Source organism: Anthonomus grandis, chromosome 8 (assembly GCF_022605725.1).
Source record: "Anthonomus grandis grandis chromosome 8, icAntGran1.3, whole genome shotgun sequence".
NCBI classification, from domain to species: domain Eukaryota; kingdom Metazoa; phylum Arthropoda; class Insecta; order Coleoptera; family Curculionidae; genus Anthonomus; species Anthonomus grandis.
The window spans coordinates 29869862-29890239 of record NC_065553.1 but is presented as its reverse complement, the minus strand read 5'-3'; the positions used below and the strand labels follow the sequence as shown (position 1 = coordinate 29890239).

The following is a 20378-nucleotide window of genomic DNA, read 5'->3' as shown; positions in this document are numbered from 1 at the left end:
CTTAGTGCTTGTTGGAAACCAAGATACTTATAATTTTCTTCTGATGATTGTGAAGTGGTTTTGTTAAAAATCCATAAAAACGAAGCGAATATTAAAATATATCTATATGTAAACTCTCTAATACAAATTTACTGAGAACGCCTAATATAGTAAGAAACCGTTCCAGGAACTATTTTGCAAACCCAGGAGTATGATGATCTCGGCGCGAAACTAAGTCAGTCTGCTAATTTTGATCTCGGGAAGCACATCGCTGGTTCCATCAACCTTTGTCATTTCTTTATCACGTAATATTATCGTGTAATAATATTTATATATCATATTTTCAGTTAGACCATTACATTTGTTTATGAATCAGCCCGGAGTTTTATTTGTTATTTCACAGGTTTATTTCGACTCCATTTATGAATTGTCTCTCCCGCTACCGGGCAGCTCCTCTTGATATAGAGAACCGCATATTCGTATTCATTCAGGACTATAGAAAAGCATAGCAGACTTATACTATATCCCTGAAAAAATCCCCTTTTAATTTCTAGGTTTTGCGGTTAATATACTAGTATATACTCCTACTAGTAATTGCAAACTCTCAACCTTGTTTTCTATTTCCTCATCATGTAGTGGTGCAGATTGACTATAGTAGAATCGGTCTTGTAAATATCGAAAACCTTTGTCAAGCAACTAAGGGGTACCGAGGGGAATGCTTTTTTATAATCAACACAGGCAACTAAGAGATTTCTCTATTTCGTTCTAGCTTGATTTGTAGTAACTAAATCTGTGCTTCTTTTTTACATCGAAATGTTCCGCTGTTAAAATTTTATTTTCAGTTAGGTATCTTTTTGGGCAGCTATTGAAGTAAGAATGTGAAACACCAGGATTTAGATACGACAGGCAGGTTATCGGTCGATAGTTCTTAGAATTTTTTTGATAACATTTTTGTTATACCTTCCATGAGAAACATAGGCATTAGCTCCAGGTTTTTTAGGATTGACTGGAATTGCCCAGCTATAGCATTGTGTAGTGCGGTAAATTGCTTCCACTAGTAGCTACTGAGTATATCCGCCTCACTAATTTTAGGTTTTGGCATTGCTAGTTTTCACTCGTTTTAGCAATCTCATTCTTTATCCAGTAAGCGCTTTCTTCGGTCGTTCTTATATATTCTCCCAGAATGAGAGCATGTTCTTGGCTCCGGCAATGGTGTTTTTTGCTTGCGGTGTTTGAGCATATCTTCAATAGAAGTTTCTGTCCCGGACGTAGTGGTTACGTTTATAGTAACAACATATACTAGCACCTAGTGCGGCCAGTCTTTGTTTTCGTTTGTTACGGTAGGTTTTGAGTTGTTGATGGTAGTCCGGAGTGCTTCTCTAAATTTTGGCTACTTTTGCTATGTTTTTGATTTCTTCTTTTAGTTTTTTTTTAAGCTTCATGGAGTTTGAAATAAATGAGTTCAGTTTTCCTATTGTTTTTCTTGTGTTGCTTATCTTTTTTTTCCAGCCTTTCCTTCCAAGTTGTGATTATCGTCTTATTATTAATATTTTTCTTTAATTTTTTTAGTTTCTCAATTATAGAGATGACAGCATTCGCAGTGCAGTAGGCCAGTTTGTAAGTTTTCTCCAGGGAATCCAATTGCAGGTTCGGTAATTTCTCTAGCCAGATGTCTTATAGAGGTTCTTTGCATCCTATATTGTCCCATTCATTTTGTGTTGCAAGGTGGTATGAATTCTAGGTTATTCTCGTTGATCCAGTGCATACGCCTTCCTTGGTTGCAGCATCCAAGTCATTGTTAGCTGGTGGGCGATTTCCATGGGGTACCGACATTGTAGTTTCCGTACGGGAGGGGAGGGAGGGGGTGGGCAATGCCACCTGCTTCATTGGAACGCCTGTCTGGCTGGTCTTAAGGACTAATTATTTTTTATTATATCTCGGTGGCGCATGTCTGATTTAAATCTCGCGCCGATTTCCAAACTTTACTTCACTTTACTGACAACTGCCTCCCAGTGGCGACACGGCTTTTTATATACTTAATTAACCATAATTCCGGAAGATTTGCGAACCTTTGAGACGTCGTGCATTGTGCTACTTGTGTTATTTCGGAATGACGGAGAATCAGCTGGTTTCTCAATGTTTGTAATACCGTTACACTGCATCCTCCCTAAGCTCATTTTATCCCGAAATGATTCCAAAGTTCCCCTCTTGCAACTGGAACTCTTGTAGAGAAAACAATCAAAGGTTTTCTACACAGAACGACGTTGAGGAGTATAACAGTTCACCAGAACTTGCACGCCTGTAGACCTGAAGACCACTTATAACATGCTGCGAATTATTCTCCAACCTAGGTTATCAAGTCTACATCGAGTTTGGGAATTGCTAGGCTCCTCAGAACCTTGGCAAGAAACTTCTCCCTTAGAGAACACAAAGCGTCCCAAACGTCCTTATAGGCTGGCTTCTGATGTCACGCCTCTTTGGTAACCACAAAGAGGATCTTTCTTCCACTCTCTTTATGGGTTATTCTGAGTGCTTACTCTATTCTTGGGTTAGACCGCCACAGCTCTTTCTTTTCCGGTCTTTATTCGAGGACTCCTTTTTAATCGAGGACCGGAATTTTTTCCGGTCCTCGATTAACGGAAAACCTCAAATATTCCTCCCATTATTTGTAAATCCTTAGCCACACAATATGCCAGAGCATACTCTGCTGAAGCAGTAAAAAGGTCTTGCTGCACTTCCTAGGTCACGCCTAACCGACTTCTTTGGCCATTAGAATAATAAGCCATGAATTCATCGAATGTCAAATTCAATTCTGATTGGATCTGCCGCAGCTCAGCGTCTTCGAGGCTTCCATAAGGAGTCAGTCGGTTAAAGTGAATGACTCGAGAATTACCTCTCAGTGGCTTTTGTATTCTGTAACGAACATCATTGATGGCTTCCAAAACTTTGTGTGGCCCATTCCAAGATGTTTAGAGTTTCGGTGACAGACCTTTCCGCCTCTTAAGGTCGTAAAGTCAAACCGAGTAACCTGTCACTACTCAGTTGTACCTCTGGTCTTTGGCATTGATATCAAATGCGTTTCATTCGATTGCTGACGCCTTGAATGGAAATGCGCACTTGATTATAAATGAGATCTATTTTCCTATGCCGCGCATAGTTATCCCTAGAACCTTCGTTTCCTGGCGAGCAACCAAACTTCAGATCACATAAGAGACATAGTTCTCTTTCCATCACTATTCGAGCCAGCAGAAGCAAATGAAGAAACCTATCTAAGTCTCTTTTATGGCTAGAGAATACGTTGGCCAAATATCGACTAATAGTCCTATTCAGTCGTTCCACCATACAATCTGACTGCGGGTGTAATGCAGTAGTTCTCGTGTTCTTGATTCCAAGCGTCTTACAAATGCTCGAAAATAAGATAGATTCAAAATATCGTCCTTAATCTGAATGTAGCTCCAAAGGTACATCAAATCAGATACATTCTTTTATTAAGACGTCGGCAATTAGCTTTCTGGTTTTGTAGAGGGTATGCCTCAGGCCATTTGTTGAACTCATCCATCACGACCACGATGTATTTATTCACACAGCAATCCTTTCAAAGGAACTTGCCCTATTGTACTAAGGCATCAAAGCCTTATCTTCTTTCTCTGCAGCTTATTACTTGCCGCACATACAACACATTTCCTGTACTAGTCCCTTACGCCTGCCTTGCTAATGATCCAGTAAAATTTTTCCCCTTTTTTTTGCCAGCTTATTTGCTACTCCAAGATGTCCTTTCGAAACACCGGCATGGATTTCCTCTAGCAATTATAAAGTCCGACATTTAGAAACAACGGTTTGCCTTCCTTTCTCTTTGCCATCGTCGTCAACTATTTTCCGCCATAAGAGTCGATCTTCCAAAAATAAGAGAATTGCAAAATTAGATTCCATTGTATCCAATATAACTTGACAATGGGAGAATACTTGGCAATTTCTTCCCAAATTGGCTTCTTCGATCTAGATATCGACTATCTGGATATCGTGATCTTCCTCTTGGTCCTTATAAGATCCCTATTTTGCCAAGTATTATCGACGATGGTGGTTCTTAAAAACTGAGCATCTTTCTCCTCTGCTCACTGACAATGTTTGCAGTCGTCTGGACAGGGCTTAAGTCAAACTCTTGTAGCCTCTTTACCCATTTTGCCACTTGACCCTCCGGATTCTTAAGCTGAAGGAGCCATCATTACTGCATGGTCAGTTCGCAGCAGAAACTTTCTTCCATAGAGCTACTTGTAGAAGTGCTTTATCGCTTTTATAGCAGCCAGGAACTCTCGGCGAATAACGACACAGTTGCGTTCTGAGTTGGACAGCGACTTACTAAGATAGCGAATGACTTTTTCTTCTTAACCATCCTGGGCTTGGGACAATACCGCTCCTTTACCCACATGACTAGTGTCGGCATCCAGTATAAATTTTACTTCAGGTAGAGGATAGCTCAGGATTGGTGCGCTTGTCAGACCTTCTTTTAGGTGATCGAAGGCTTCCTGAATGTTTTCCTTCCTTTTGCGATGTCGGAAAATCACTCCACATAGCGTCAGTAGTAAGTGCATAATTCCAAGAAGCTGAGTAGCTCATGGTTGTCTTTGGGAATTGGCCATTCTTTGACAGTCTGTGCCTTGGCTTTGTTAACAGCAACTACTTTACTCCAAATGACGTGACCCAGATATTGCAAAGCTCTTTAAAACAGATAACGTTTCTTTGGGCTCGACTTTAATCCAGAACCTCGTAGGCTTAGAGACACTTACAGATTTTTCATGTAGTCCTCAAACGATGTTCCTACTAAAATAATGTCATCAGAGTAAACCAGGCAAGTCTTTTAGAATAGTCCTCTTAAAAGGTCATTGCACGATCTTCGATCCAGCCAGGGTATCTAAAGTATCATTAATGCAAGAAAGAGGACAACTGTCCTTTTTAGTCACGTCATTAAGCTACCAGTAATCTAAGCAGAATCTGGTCGAACCGTTTTTCTTCTTTATCAGTACTACTGGTGTAATACATTTTCGTCATTGCAGGTTCGAACATGACTATTTCACCGTCCGTGGTTTTGCTCCAGAATGATGACGCTTCGCACAAAGTTTCGGAAGTTCGACTCGAATACTGTAATTTCTTTCACAATGTGCCAACAACTGCCTCAGTCTCAAATATGCCCTTCAGGACTCCCTGCTTAAAGCTTAACTAGCCCTTGGTATCCATTATGTCCGTTCCGATGTCCCGTCGTAGATGTCATTTTGACTGCTGAATCTCACTGGCAGATATGCAGACTATGTCAGGTTATGTAATTATTTTTGTTGCACCTGTATCCATTCACATAGGCATCGACGAAAACACTGTTGCTATGGTGCTGCAGCGGGGAGACCCGGGCGGTATTTATTTTCACTGGGGCTTGCTGAATATAGGTCGACGATCGCCCTTATCTGTCAAACGTTCCATGTCCTTTTCTGAATATCTGGATACGCCAGTGGAACCAAACGTGCTATATCGGCTTCAAAATATTGCAAAGACTCCTTCGACTCTGCTATCGATTTTTCAACCGCGTATGGTAGACATGTTTCAGGTCTGATTGGCCATAACGCATTTCCAAGGCATATGCCTCACTAGGTGGTCCTATACTTTTTGTTCTTCGGGGGACATTTTTTGCCGGATGGCATCGGCATTTCCTCTTAAGGCTAATGTAAGCAGTGGTCTTCTCCCTAGATGAGAACAACCGTTTTCTTTTGCAGCCGCTTTAAACTAATGCTGATAATTATTCCATGTTGTAGTACAAAAATTGAGGCGGTTTGCATCAGCCCAACAGATTTTGTATTACCATAAACTTTGTTCTTGCTGTTCGCTGCTATAGATCTTCAGGGCGGTTCATTGATAATATTGACGTTCGATGTTCTGATTCTATTTTAAATTTCCTTGATCCTGTCCTCCACCAAATATAGAATCCACTTTTCCAGTGAAGAAGATTTTTTCAGGATTTCTTCTTTTAATTCTTTCTTGTTCGTCAAAATCTTTTTTTCCGACTTGGCAGAACTCTCCCTTAGATTTTCCGCAAGCTCAACAAAGTCACAAAGTTTTCCTCTAGTTTGGCACAATTTACCTTTCAAGTTGACGAAATTTTTTAGCAATTTGACTTGCAGCAAGCTGACGACACTTTCTTCTAATTTTGCATACTTTTCCAACAATTCTTTTTTCAAACCTTCTTTAATTTTTGAAGAATTTTTTAGCAATTTAGCTTTCAGGTTGGCAAAAATTTCTTACAACTTCACTTCCAGACTTTGCCATATTTGACCTATATCGCTTAAACCAGCAAAAATACAGTTGTGTTCTTTCTCAACTAGTCAAAGCCGCTCCCTCAAGTCCGCCTTATTTCCCGTCATATCGCAGTCCCGTTCCTTTTCAGGTCAACAACTTTCAAATCCAATAGCTTTAGCATTTTTACATACTTTAATCTGATTTATTTTAGTCCACTATTATTTATTTTTGTACCAATATCTAGTTGACTGACGTCCAATTTACACTCCACACCTGACATCAATATAGCGTTTTTATCGTTCGTTGCGTGTGAAAATATTCAGCTATTTAATTTACTAAACAGGATCATTTATTAAATAAAACACACTACTTGTATTCAGCGTATATAATAAATTAAAAGTTGCTGCATTTAAAGTAAACGATACTATTCTAGAAAAACGGTACACCACATATTGCCTATGATATCATTACGATTACTTATGACTACTAGAAATATTCATTTTTACCGTAATTGTTTACAACTACAGTCAAGTCCACCTATAACGAACCTTTTTATAGCGAACTTTCGGTTAAAGCGAACATTTTTTGTCTCACGAAAAATCCTCCTGTATATAAGTCCAATGTATTTTTTTAATGATTTCGCGTATAGCGAACTTCCGTATATAGGAAACTTGTTTTTACCGATCTAGAATATTTTTTCCTTTTATAAACAGCGCCAAACACAAGTTCAAAACTCTTTACGTAATATTATATTCTTTAAATTATGATGACCGAAAAATTGCTCTTATGAAAAGGTTAAACGTAATGGATATAAACAGAAATTTCTTTATAGACTTTTTAGACACCACAAATGTTGTTCATATGGCATAGCTAAAAGTTTTTTGTGTAAGTCAAGGAGATTTTCAAGAAAGGAGTTTAAATATGAGTTAGATGATGACATACCACTGAATCAATGGTTGAAGAAGCATCAGTTAGAAGAATCGGAACCTGATTCTTATGTGGACATCAAAAATTTGGTGGAAGAATAAGTTAAGAAGAAATTTCCTAATTTCAATTTTAGCGAATATATGAAAATCGATAATGATATGGTTACAAGAGAAATTTTAAGGAATGATAAAATTGTGCAGTCGATAACTTCAAATATGGTTGTAAGCGATGAAGAGGACTTGATGAAGATGATTCTATGAAAAATAATAATGTACACGTTCCAACCGCTCCTTAATACTTATTACGTATAAAAGCAATTAAAATATATACTTACTTGTACATTTGAGGTCAAACCTTTTGGAAATTCATTTAAAAACAGATCATGGCAATCCAATGCTTTTAAACCATAAACATTGTGTAACTTACACTTCTTCGATTCTCGGCTTTGGGACACGTCATTTTCATTCAGTATGAATATTAAAAAAATCAATAAGTGTCTAGTTTCCATTCTGTTGCTAAATTGCCTGAAATAGTGTTAACATAATTATTGAGTTCATGTAAATAAAGGGTAAAGATTTTCTATATGAGACTGAAGTATACAAAGTACCGCGAGAATAAGATGTCACGTTATATTTTTATTATATTACGATATTTCTTAAAATCTACGTTCATACATAGAAGAAACAACAGGGACTGAAATGCATTTTAACACGCACTAACTGTTTATATTTTCCCCTCATTAAAAATGGTATCGATTCCACATGTGATATGTAAAATTTAAATATATAAGTAAGGGCTGGTATGTCTCCAACTCAATTTAACTTATCTTAGCCTTACTATATCTAATTTATTAAAAATTGAGAAATTATATTCGACATAGAAAAATGTATAATTGTGAAATATCCGAAGTAAAAAAAATAGATCTGCAATAACCCCCATTTTAAATAATGTAATTTAACTCACTGGACTGTCTAAATAATTTAATAGAAAATATATTTTCTATCTAATGTATTTATTATTACCACTTTAATTTTTTTGATGAAACTTCAAAATCCCAACTAAATATTATAACTATTATTATAATTAAAGGGGTTAATGGATAAAGGTGTTAAGTAACATCGTTGATTGAATATTTGGGAAGATACGCAACCTTATGGGCTAAAGCGTGACCGCAAATATGCGTGAAAAATAGATGGCGATTCTCTCCAGTATGCGCGAAAATAATTTCGTCCGTCGCTTCTCATTAGTAATCAGCCGATCATCCCTGAGTCGTGTGGGAGAGTTTTTGCACAGGTTCGTGTTTGCACTTTGCCGTATTGCAATTTGGTAGTTGTTAAAAATTTTTCTTGGATATCTGTTGTATTAAAAGTATCTGAGTGGGTATACTTTTAATGCTCATTCTCGTGCTCGCATTACTGAAAATATTCCTATTTGCCCTTTTGCATATTTTCAAACCCTTTTACAAGTTGGTGACAAACCTTACCGACAAGAAGTATTATAATATTATTATAACTATAATTATTATTATATATTACTTACATATAGACAGGATAATTCTTTTAATGCACAAATGTAAAGAGACGATAGATCTCATCATTTTAGGATAAAAAGTTTAAGAAAGCTTCGCTTTTCAAAAAAAGTGCTACAGCAAACAAATATTTTAAATTTAACAAGCCACTTAATTTGCTAACTAGAAGATGTTAAAGACGTATCACAAACATTTTTGGGCGGGATAAAGAAGCTCTTTATAGGATATTACTTTTTATTTATAGGGTCTATATTTATATCTAAAGGTATATATTTATTTATGTAAGATTTATGTTCATTAATTCTTATTGATAATGGTCTACAGGTTTCACCTATGTAAAATTTACCACAAGTACAAAGAATTTTATATATTAGATTTTTATTAAGTTCATTTTAATTGAAAGGTTAAGTTTTTCGTAATAAATATCGTAATGTGTTTTGTGATTTAAAAATAATTCTTATGTTAAATTTTTTAGCAATGCTTTTTATATTATAAGAAAAACCTGGAATAAATAGTAAAATAAGATTTGTCGTAAAAATTGGTTGATTCAATTTTATACGTGCATAATCAAACTCTAATTAAACTAACAAACTAAAATAATTATTTTGTATTAAGATATCTTTAATAAAATCTTTTTCAGTTGTTAAATATTGATTATTACAAGTAATGTATTTTTAATGGTATTTTCTAAATTGATTTTTGCTATAAATGACGTAATACCCAATAAAATAAGTAACTTATAACAGATCTAAGTAATAAAATACAGTGAAAACTACTTTTGGGTGATAACTTTTTAATTTTCTGTTAGATACTAGCTTTTGACGGTATTTGACGGTATTTCGATCGTAATATTATTATATATATTTATAATAATCCTAATATTTAATAAACAAAAAACTGAATGCACTGGTCAATTTTGAGCACTTGTACTTAAATGTCTCTAAATTTAGCAGATAGTATAATACAAGTCTTTAGAAAGTTTTTATTTGTAGATACAATTGATATAAATGTATTGCCTGGCACGCATATTCAAGTTGATATTTTGCAGCATAGTCCAAAAAATGGTAAGTGTTTGGTAAATTTTTCCAAATTTGCTTTTGTTTGCAATAAAATCTAAATAAGAAATACTTGAATTTTAAGGAGATATATTTTCTTTAAAAATTGGTAAAATTGGTAACACTTGATCTATTCTAGTCTTCGAATAGATCAAGCATATGTCAACGAGTAAGCATATGTGAGAACGATCAACCATAAACCATATGTTTCTAAATAAAGGAAGTTAAAATTTTCTTTTAAAATTTAGTGTTTTTTAAGAATTTGAATATTCTTTAGCAATTGTCCAAAAATAATTCTACACCTGTTATTTTTAGTGATATAGAACAAATTTAGCTTTAACTGGCTGGTTGTAATATAATGATACAACTTAATAAACTTTTTTCCATTTAAGAAATTTCTTCCTAGTTAAAATATAAAATTAAACGTCCTCCTGTATATCTAAATTCACGTGTTTTTTTTAGGAAGTTTTTTTTCTGAGAAGTTATTAAGGATGGTTCATTTTGAAATGAAAGCACTGTATAGCTAATTTTTTTGAATGACCCCTTAATCTTTTAGAAGATGGATAAACTGTTTTATATTTCAAATAAATAATTAAAAACTTATTCTCGTAAGAGGCTTCACGAAGATTGTCGGTGACCAACATGAAAAGTTAAACTTGTACGTCACAGTCCCAGTCCTCAAAGCACACAGACAGTTCCAAAGTTCACTGTAGATTATCCAGATACCCCATCTTCCACAAAATCTAATATTAAAAAAAAATCAAGAGTTTTAAGTGTTAACTTCATTAAAAAAAAAGTTTAAAGTTAAAAAAAATAACTATTTACGCCTTAAAAAGAAAGCAAATCTAGTGTCTAAAAACTTTTTGGCAAATTTACTTAAAGGAAAAAGTACAGCTATAAAAACACTAATTAACATGCAGTTATCTCCAACGAGGAAAAAAGTTTGGAGACCAATGAGCGACATTTGGCACTTTCTCTTTATTATAAGTCGCCTGGATGTTACAAGTTTTTAAGAGAAAAATTGTTGTTTTTTTTTTGTCATCGGTTCGTACGATTCAGTCATGGCTTCTAGTTATAAATTTAAAAACTGGTCTGGAAAATGCTTTGACAAAAAAATTGAAAATAAAGGTCGAAACCATGTCTAGAAGAGAACGAGCATGTGTAGTCCTTTTTGATGAAATTCATTTAGAGCCTAAGTTACAATATAATAAATATTATGATTTTATTGAAGGATACGAGGATTTGGGATTTCTTGGGCGAAAAAACGAGGTTGCCAATTCCGCGTTATTTTTTTTTGTTAGAGGGGTGTTTGAGAATTGGAAAGTTCCGCTTTTCTATTTTACTTCAAATGGGCCAATAAAACAGAATATGCTGGCACAAATAATACCATATGTTATTCGGGGTATACAAAATGTACAACTTTTCCCAGTCGCTCTAGTTTGTGATAAGGGCACCAACAATAGGAGTGCGTTTAAAATTTTAGGCGCAACAGAAGAAATCCCATTATTACCATTAACAATTCTAATGTGTTTACCTTATTTGATGTTCTTCACTTACTAAAAAGCTTAAGAAATAATTTTATGAATCCAAAGTTAGAATTTCGAATAAATGGTATTTCTGTATCTTGGCAAGACGTTGTTAAAACGTACTTATTAGATAAAGAAAGCAAAACCACAAGAGCATTACCGAAAATTACAGATATCCACATAAATCCAAATATTTTTCAATATTTTTGTCCAAAAAAAAGTGTACTTCACACATCTCACTACCCTACACAGTTTTTGAGATATTGGCTGGTTTCACAAACCCATATTGTCAAAAATCACATTACGGGCTACTTTTTGCAAAAAATTATTGACTCTAAAAAACTATAGTACCGTATATAGATATTAAATCTTTAATTATTTAATTTACTCTTTATATTTACGTGAAACCCCTACCTATATCATCACCTTTATTTAATATTTTTGTTAATTTTCTAATTAATAAATAAAAGCTTATTGAATTTTTGTTTTGTTTTTATTTATTTATTTTTGTCTCAAAAAAGGATTTTGGTAAGTAATTTATTATTTGTTAATAAAATTTAAGTTGTAAGAGAATAGCACCTTCCAATACATTACTTGACCACCACATTTATCTAGTTATTTATGCGAGATCACAGCGCATTTAAATATCGGCAATAACAAAATAAATAAAAGCGCTGTTATCATCATCGCCCTTGTCTTAAAAAAATAACAAAACGGCCGGGCGCCCAAAGATTCCCGCGTCGTTAAACTGCAAATGGTCAATATAGCGCCGACAAAGAAAAACAAAGTTGATGATGGCTTTTTAAATACAGAACGTCGTATTTTAAATTTAAAGGTGTCATCGTATAAGCGAGAAAAAGTGGTCACAATAATTTATTCATTTAATAAATACTTTTGTCATATATTTTGAAATAACGCCAGAAAAAAAATAAAATGATTTTGCCAAATTTCAGTTTTTTGCAAAATTTAGGAAGTATTTAGATTTTATTATAATAGGACACTATATTGCTCAACTTTCATCTAATTATACCACCTCTATTGACGTCCTGTATAACCGTGATGCGGGGTCTTTAAACAAAATGTTTTTTTTTGTTACTAGGTATCTTTTTATAGTTTTAAGTATAGTTGTAACAACTGGTAATTGAGAATTTTCCTGTGTCGCTTAAAACTTAAAATGTGGCATATTTTCTATTTCTATTGACATCCTCACTCACAACCCCTTACTTTACAGATCTCACTACGCTGCACAATTTTTCAGATATTGAATCACATGACAAAATGGGTTACTTTTTACAAAAAATTATTGATCAAGAAGTTATATTACCATCGGTATTAAGTCTTATGAATTATTTCAATTATGCTTTATAATAATTACGTGAAACCTACTTATATCTTAAAATTTGTTCCACATATTTCTTGTATATTAGTTTTGAGTTAATTAAGTGCAACGGGCTTTTTATTTAAAAACTTGACCCTCTTGAACACAAAATGGAGGAAACATAATGTTTGTTGGAATTATAGCTTGTATTAAACTTTGTTGGTAATTTTGTAAAAATAGCTTTTTATATATATTTTTGTCTCAAAAACATATTTTGGTAAGTAATTTGTTTATAAAATTTAACTTTTAAGAAATTTCAATATGCCTCCACCCTTAAGTATATCACTTATCACTTGACCACCACATAAATGACACCGTGTTGTATGTTCAAAAAAAATAATAAAAACATAGTTGGCAGCATCATCCCATATCTTAAAAAAATATCCAACACGGCCGCGTAACCGGAGATTCCAGCGTCGTTGAAAACCTGACTCAAAGAAGCCAAAAGCCAAGTCCACGCAGCTAAAATAAATCGTTCCTAGATTTGACGCTTCGCGGCAGCACCACACGGTGCACGAAACTGAACGGCAATCCGATAGTCGACCGGGTACACTTTTTAACACAGGATTGCGTATCTTCCCAAATATTCAATCAACGGTAACATTTTTCGAAAAATTTACTTTTTTAGTGGATAGAGGTGATAAAGTCCTTTTACACCTATTTTATGAACTTCTGTGCTGCCAACTTTCACCATTTTCGAGATAACCAGTGGATAAAGGTGTTAACTGCCTCAAAAAGAATGATCTCCTGTGAATAAAGGTGTTAAGATCATTTAACACCTTTATCCACTAAAAAACTTTAAATTCATATCACTTAACACCTTTATTCACTGTAAATTGATCCTAAGCTAAAAAGTGATGTCAGATTTTATGTGTTTTCGTAGAGGAAACAGTGCAATATTTTTATAAGTTTTCATATTATTTGTACACAGCATGTCGCGAGGAAAGCATATCGTCGATTTGGCATTAATGTCAATAAAAAAAACTAATAATGACAAAGCATTTTGCAGTTTGGCTAGTGTTTCAAAAGTGATAGTAAGAACTCTACCCCAAATTGAAATTGAAAATTATACTGAAGATATTGGGAGGCCTTTAGAAGATACACACGGTAAGTAAATTAGTATATATGAATATAATTCCTATTTATTATTAATATTTACAGTAAGTAAATTATAGTAAGTATTTATTATATTAGGATGTCCAAGTTGAATGAGGTTATGTACATTACCTTTTTTTCTCTTATTTTTTAGGGGCATAATAAGACTAATTCTATTTAATAATATAATTTAAACTAGTTTATGCTGATATACGCAAAATTTTGATTCTTTTCAGTTTTTTTCTGTAGAATTTGATTTTTAGCTTCTGATTATCCCTCAACTAAGGAAGATACCCTTACGGAAACACTTAGCTCATCAGAAGATGAGATGAACTATTTTTTATCAAGAAGTAAGTAGAATTTTATTGTACTCGTACTTTCTTAAAAGCATAGCTAAAAATATATTACGTTTTGGTAATTTAATATCTTTTCTAGGTAATGGTAGTAATGCAGATTTTTTACGCTCCTCAGATGAATATAAGCCAAGCACAGACAGTGATAGTTCTTCCGAGATATCGATAATCTCCCACTCCGTACACTAGGTAGGTTGATGGTGTTAAGGGTTTAACTAATTTTTTGCATTTAACTAGTATTTAAATTTTTTCGTATGCGTTTTGATACTGTTTTTGGTTGATGACAGGTTTGCATGTTTATAAATTCTGATATTTTTTTAGTTCACAATAAAAAACGAATCAAAAATAAAAAACAGCAGAGTTCACATTCGTCAGATGATGACGTCCTGGAGGAAACTGTAGGTGGTATGTATTTACTTGTATTATATTAAAATTGACTATAGTATCTGTAATAATTTTTTGTTTTTTTTTTTTTAGTTAACGTTGAAGAAACAGGTGAAAATGTTATTTCAATGTTATGCTCAAGTTATCAGTTCTGAAATAGAGGACGACCGTTCTCAGAAGAAATCGAGAAGAAGGAGCAGAAATCCCGAAAAATGGAAAAGAAAGGCTGCTGCCATAGCCAGATGTAAAGGCGAAGAATATATGCGCCAAAAGGGTTATAAAATTTGCGCAAAAAGCGTAAGAACAGAAAACCTATGCAAATGCCAAAGCAAATGCAGTGTTGAATTTTCTGTCGAAAATAGGGAAGTAATATTTAAAAAATTCTACGGCATGGATATAAATACTAAAAATGCTTTCCTATTTAGAAGTATGATACCACACACTATAAAACGCAAAAAAATAAATACAACTAAAAACAGAACGCGCTCCTTTAAATATTTTATTACAATAGATGGAAAGCAGATATTTATTTGCAAAGTTGCTTTTTGCCAACTTTTTCAAATAGGAAGAAAAAAAATAGAACTTCCAAGTCCTGATATGCAAGGAAAACATAGCATCAGACCCCATAAAATTACTGATGAAGTTTGCAAATATATTATAGATCATATAAAAAGTTTTCCTTCCGATGAATCGCATTATTCAAGAAACGAAAATCCTAATAGAAGATACCTGTCTCCAATACTTACATTAAAAAAGATGTTTTCTTTATATACTACCAATTGTGCTGATAAACCCAAGACTCATTATGTTAAAGAAAGTACGTATAGAAAAATATTTCTTACAGAATTTAACTTAGGTTTTGGGAGTCCAAAAAGTGACACATGTTCGAAATGTGATTCTGGCGAAGGTGACGAAATACATAAAATGTTTTATAAAGCAGGGTTTGAGGCTCAAAAAAAAGATAAGAGCAACACACTTTTAAATAGCAATATGTGCTATATGACTATAGATATGCAGCAAACTATGCCTGTTCCGAAGTTAACGACTTCAAAGGCATTTTATTTAAGGCAGCTCTGGTTTTATAACTTTGGAGTACACGCGATAACTTCCAGAGAAGAAAGACCATTTATGTTAACATGGACAGAAAATATTGCAAGCAGGGGAAGCAGTGAAATTACAAGCTGTCTCTACTATTTGATTGAGATATTTTCCGATTTTTTGCACGGTATTGACCACCTCATTATTTGGTCAGATTCATGCAAAATAAAAATTTTAACATTATCTGTTTCTATCAATACTTAATATTAAAAAATAAATTTAGTGTTATTGAACACAAATTTCCTGAAGTAGGTCATTCGTACCTGGATTCAGACCGAGACTTTGGTAGAATTAAGAAAAAAATTAGAAAGCATGAAACTATATTTATTCCAGAGTAATATCACAATATTATAAAAGTAGCAAGCGTAAAAAATGCTGCCGTATTTGATATGCAGCATCAATTTCGAAATACTGAAGAACTTTCTAACATGCTTCAGTTGATTAATAGAAAAAAAAAACACAGACAATGAAAAGATAAACTTCAGGGATGACATTAAATGGATTAAAATCGAAAGGCTTGGTTTTTATATGTACAAAACCTCTTATAATCCAGATAAACCATTTAAGGAGGTAAATATTTTAAAACGCAATTTCACGCCATCAATTCCAAAATTACCCTTCATGAAAGAAAAAACAGGCAACATATCTAAAGAAAAGTTGGACAACCTCATAACTCAGCTGCCATATATTCCAGAAAGTTATAGATGGTTCTATGAACAGTTTATTACAGTGGAAAATCCTGAAGATAATAAGAACAAGAAAAGAAGAACTACTTGAGTACTACCTAACTACTTAATATTATTTTTTTTAAACTAACATATTTATTTAAGTTTAAATAAGGAAGAAAGTTCTGTTTTTTATTCTTGGATTTGTAGTTACATATTAATTTGTAAGCAGTTATTATCTTAATAAAAACTCACTTTGTGTATTATACTTTTTAATACATAGTGCATAGAGTCATCCCAAAGTCAGAAGGGTACAATAAATGCCTGCCGCCAAAGGTGCGCAAACTGTAAACGTCGTTGCTAAGCATCGAGAGCCCGGCAAGCCTATACTCACTCAGGAGCGTAGGCATAAGTGTTTATTATATTTTTGTATTTTGTCAAAAAAAAATCCGCTCGCCACTGCCTTTAGACGCTTTATTTCACGCATCTCGTCAACTGTCATTGTCCCCTTCCTGGCTTTGCTGGACTCTTCTACCATAAAGTGTAAGTATTTAATAAATCGTTGTTCTAAACGATTATATCATAATAGTTTACCAACTTACTGCTACTTAGCTCCTTTATCCATAATATGAGAATTTCAGTTTATTTTTTTTTTATGAATAAAGGTGCTAATTACAGTTTTTTCAAAAAAAAAAATGAGATGCGTATTATAAACTAGAAATTGATGTAAAAAATTCTATAGATTGCGGTAAAAATTTTATCTTAAAAGTTTCATTTGAAAAACTTCCAACCAAAAAACTTTACCTGGCTCTCCTCTAAAATTAACTTTTTGTCAGTTAACACCTTTATCCATCAACCCCTTCAATTATAACTATAATTCTAAGTCCAAAGAAAGGAAAAATATTCTAAAACTTTGTAAAAAATACAATGGAAAGACCACACTAATAAATTAACTAATAATATTATGTTACTACCCTTGATTAAGCGTCAGGAAATAGAAATTATTAAAAAATAAAAAAAATATCATTAATTTTTTTCTAAGAGAAAAACTATACAGGCTGTCCTATGTGCGACTAATGCTATTTCCGAAACTATAGGAGATACGAGGGCGGTTAAATAAGAAAAAACTTTGATGCCAATTTTGATGCTTATTATAAATCCTCTTACAGCGTTGCAAAATGTTTATTAGCTTGTGAATTACAGGGTGATTTATAAAAAACGCCAAATTTTATTTTAGTTATTATTTCCAAAACTATTGGTTTTAGAAATTTAGTTTTAATTACAAAGTTTTATAATTTTTTGTGCCCTACAAAACTTCATCTTTAATTTTTTTTTATGACGTTTGCTATCTTGACAACGGCTACCAACTTCTTTTTTTTAAATACGGACCTGAATTTTTTATAAGTTATTTTGAAAGTATTTTTTATTCCCATTAAAATGAAGTATGTATCTCATTTATAAGTTTCCCAATGTTTCAACGTATTGAGAACCATAATCAGGAATTTTTCCTTAGTGCGGATCTGACTTTTTTAATTGCTAAAATGTTTATTGTTTTTCTCATGAATTAAAATTTAATTAATTAAAAGCTGAAGCCTATTAAACTAGCGGTTATTTGTGTTAAGCCCGATAAACCCTAATCTAAATAATTATGTTGAAAAATATAGTTTTAAATTTTGATACTTATTGATATTATCCGTAAAAATTTAGTTGGCTGTGATGGTAGTTGAAGTCTGCGTTGTCCTTGTTACCAAACAAAAATAACATTTTTGACAGAAGTCATCAAGTTTTTGCGTCAGTTTTTCATTTTTGCTTGTTACTTTCTTTTATTTCCTTAACAACATCAAGTATATCATAATTTTTTAACAAATTCTCTGCAAGATTTTTTGGACATTCCTCTTGATGTAATAAGAAACTTACTGTATAAAATCAGTATGTATTGTAATAAACTGAATATTTTCAACATGACGATGCACCTGCATATCAAGATCGGCGTTGTACAAGGTTTCTGAACAATTTTAACCCACATCGTTGGATTGGTAATAACAGTCCTATAAATTGGCCCGCAAGATCGCCTGATATAACACCCATGGGGTTTTATTAAGGACTAGGTTTATCAAACTACGTCCCAAAATTTAAAGGACCTAAATTTCAAAATAAGAAAAGCGTGCAAATAAATTTCTCTACAAATGTTAAGGAACATTCAAAAGAAAATTGTAACGAATGCGCGAAAATGCTTACAAAATAATGGTGGTCATTTCGAACATTTAGATTAATAACAATTTATTTCATAATTATGTACATATTATTTAATAGCCTTTATCCTATTTAAAATAGGTTCTCGGATTTATTTAAGTTTATTATTATATTGTTTATTAAAAATAAATTTATTATAAAGTTAGTCAGATCATTGTTGTAATATTTTTTTTAATACCTCGTTTTAATCGATCATCAAAATTGGCAACTTTCTAATTTAAGCGTTTTTTTTCTAATTGTTTATTTTTGAAAACATGCCTCAGGTATTCTAGTTTTCTTTTTTTAATGGTGTACATGACTTCGAGATTTTCTTTCATTCTTCTTAGCACCTCTTTGCTTGTAATGTAAGCTGTCCATGGTACTTTAAGCATTCTCGGGACCGTCGACAGTCTATAGATAGTCAAATGTCCCGGCATTCTTCTATACAGCCACATTTTAAATGCTTCCAGGATTTTATTTTATTTTTACACTGTAATTTAATGTATATATTGTAAAAATACATAAATAAAAAAAAAGTAAAACCAGAAAAGATTCAGCATCTTAAGTGCCTTATTTCATTTCAAGAGATATGTTGTGACTTTTGAAGATGGTAGTCATTTTGTTAAATAGCGTCCTTGCTTTTCCTATACGATATTTTATTTCTTGGGCACTGTCCCATTGTTCATATATGATGGTTCCAAGGTAGGAATATTATTGAGCACGTTTAATTGAAGTTCCGTCGACATATAGGTGATTATTATACCATTTATATCCTTTTTGCTACACCATATCGTCGACTTTACTGCGCTATATGGTCCATTAATCTTTGCAGTGGTATCATCGCCGTTTCGAATATTACTTAGTCCAACTATGTTCAAAAGCATACCTTCTTCTACTCCGTTAAGGACTGTTAAAGGAAAATTTTTTCGCATAACAAGTTGAACATCAAATACTTTAAACCAATGATCCGATATTCCTTCCACTTCTTTGCTCCCATTTTTTTTGGGGAACACTAAAACTTCTGATTGCAGCCATTTTTCTGAGGTATTTCTAGAATTATCAATTTTGTTGAAAATGTCAATAATCTAGCCATCCTTCATTCACATTCAACCACAACTTCATAAATTCAGTTTCTATGTTGTCTACTTTTTTGTTTTTCTACCTCGTGGATTGACATGGGTGGGCCTGTAGCTTCTCCCGACAGTGAGTACGCTACCTTAGTTTAAAATTAGTCTTAAAATTTTACTTGTCAATCAAGATTTTTTTTTAGTTTCCTTTTCTGGCTTTTTTTTATTGAATCTATTATCTTGGCGAATTCGCTAGTCTGCATGTCATTGGCATCTTTTAATTTTTTTACCTTTGCGTTAACTTATTCGGTTGTTTTTTGTTTTAGTAGAGGTTGTTGAAAAGCCTTTATGTCATATTGCGAAATCATTTCCTTTTTTGCTTTCATCAATTTCACTCTTATAACTCCTATTAGAGGTATATCATCTGATGCAATATCCACCGCAGGATAAGTTTTAACTAAATTAAAGCAGTTTCTGAACCCCTTGTTAACTAACATAGTCAATTTAGTTACAGACAATGTTACTAGGTACATCGGCGGGCGACGTCCATATATACATTGTGTCTCCGATTAAGTTGGCACTATTGGTAAACTTGTTAATATTTAAGATACAGGATCGATTATATTAGCAAATGAGTAGGATTTTTCCCGTTGATTAAATTGATGAAAACGTAAAAACGGAAAAGTATACGATTACCTAGTGAGGAATTTGAAGGTGAGTTAAAGCCAGTCACACATAAAACATGTCATCACACGCAGCTGAAAAATTGGTGCCAAAAGTCACGGGAGTCTTTGCAAGAATTTGAAACCGAT

The 20378-nt window shown here is 33.1% G+C and overlaps 1 protein-coding gene across 1 annotated transcript in view; it reads right to left on the bottom strand.

The window, feature by feature from the left end:
• The window catches only part of LOC126739178 (leucine-rich repeat transmembrane protein FLRT2-like), a 43403-nt gene that overhangs the window by 10530 nt on the left and 12495 nt on the right, over positions 1-20378 (bottom strand). The window contains exon 2 of the mRNA XM_050444745.1: positions 7520-7709. Coding sequence (XP_050300702.1) covers positions 7520-7693 — 174 coding nt within the window. The 5' untranslated portion in view covers positions 7694-7709. The remainder of the gene's footprint in view (positions 1-7519; positions 7710-20378) is intronic.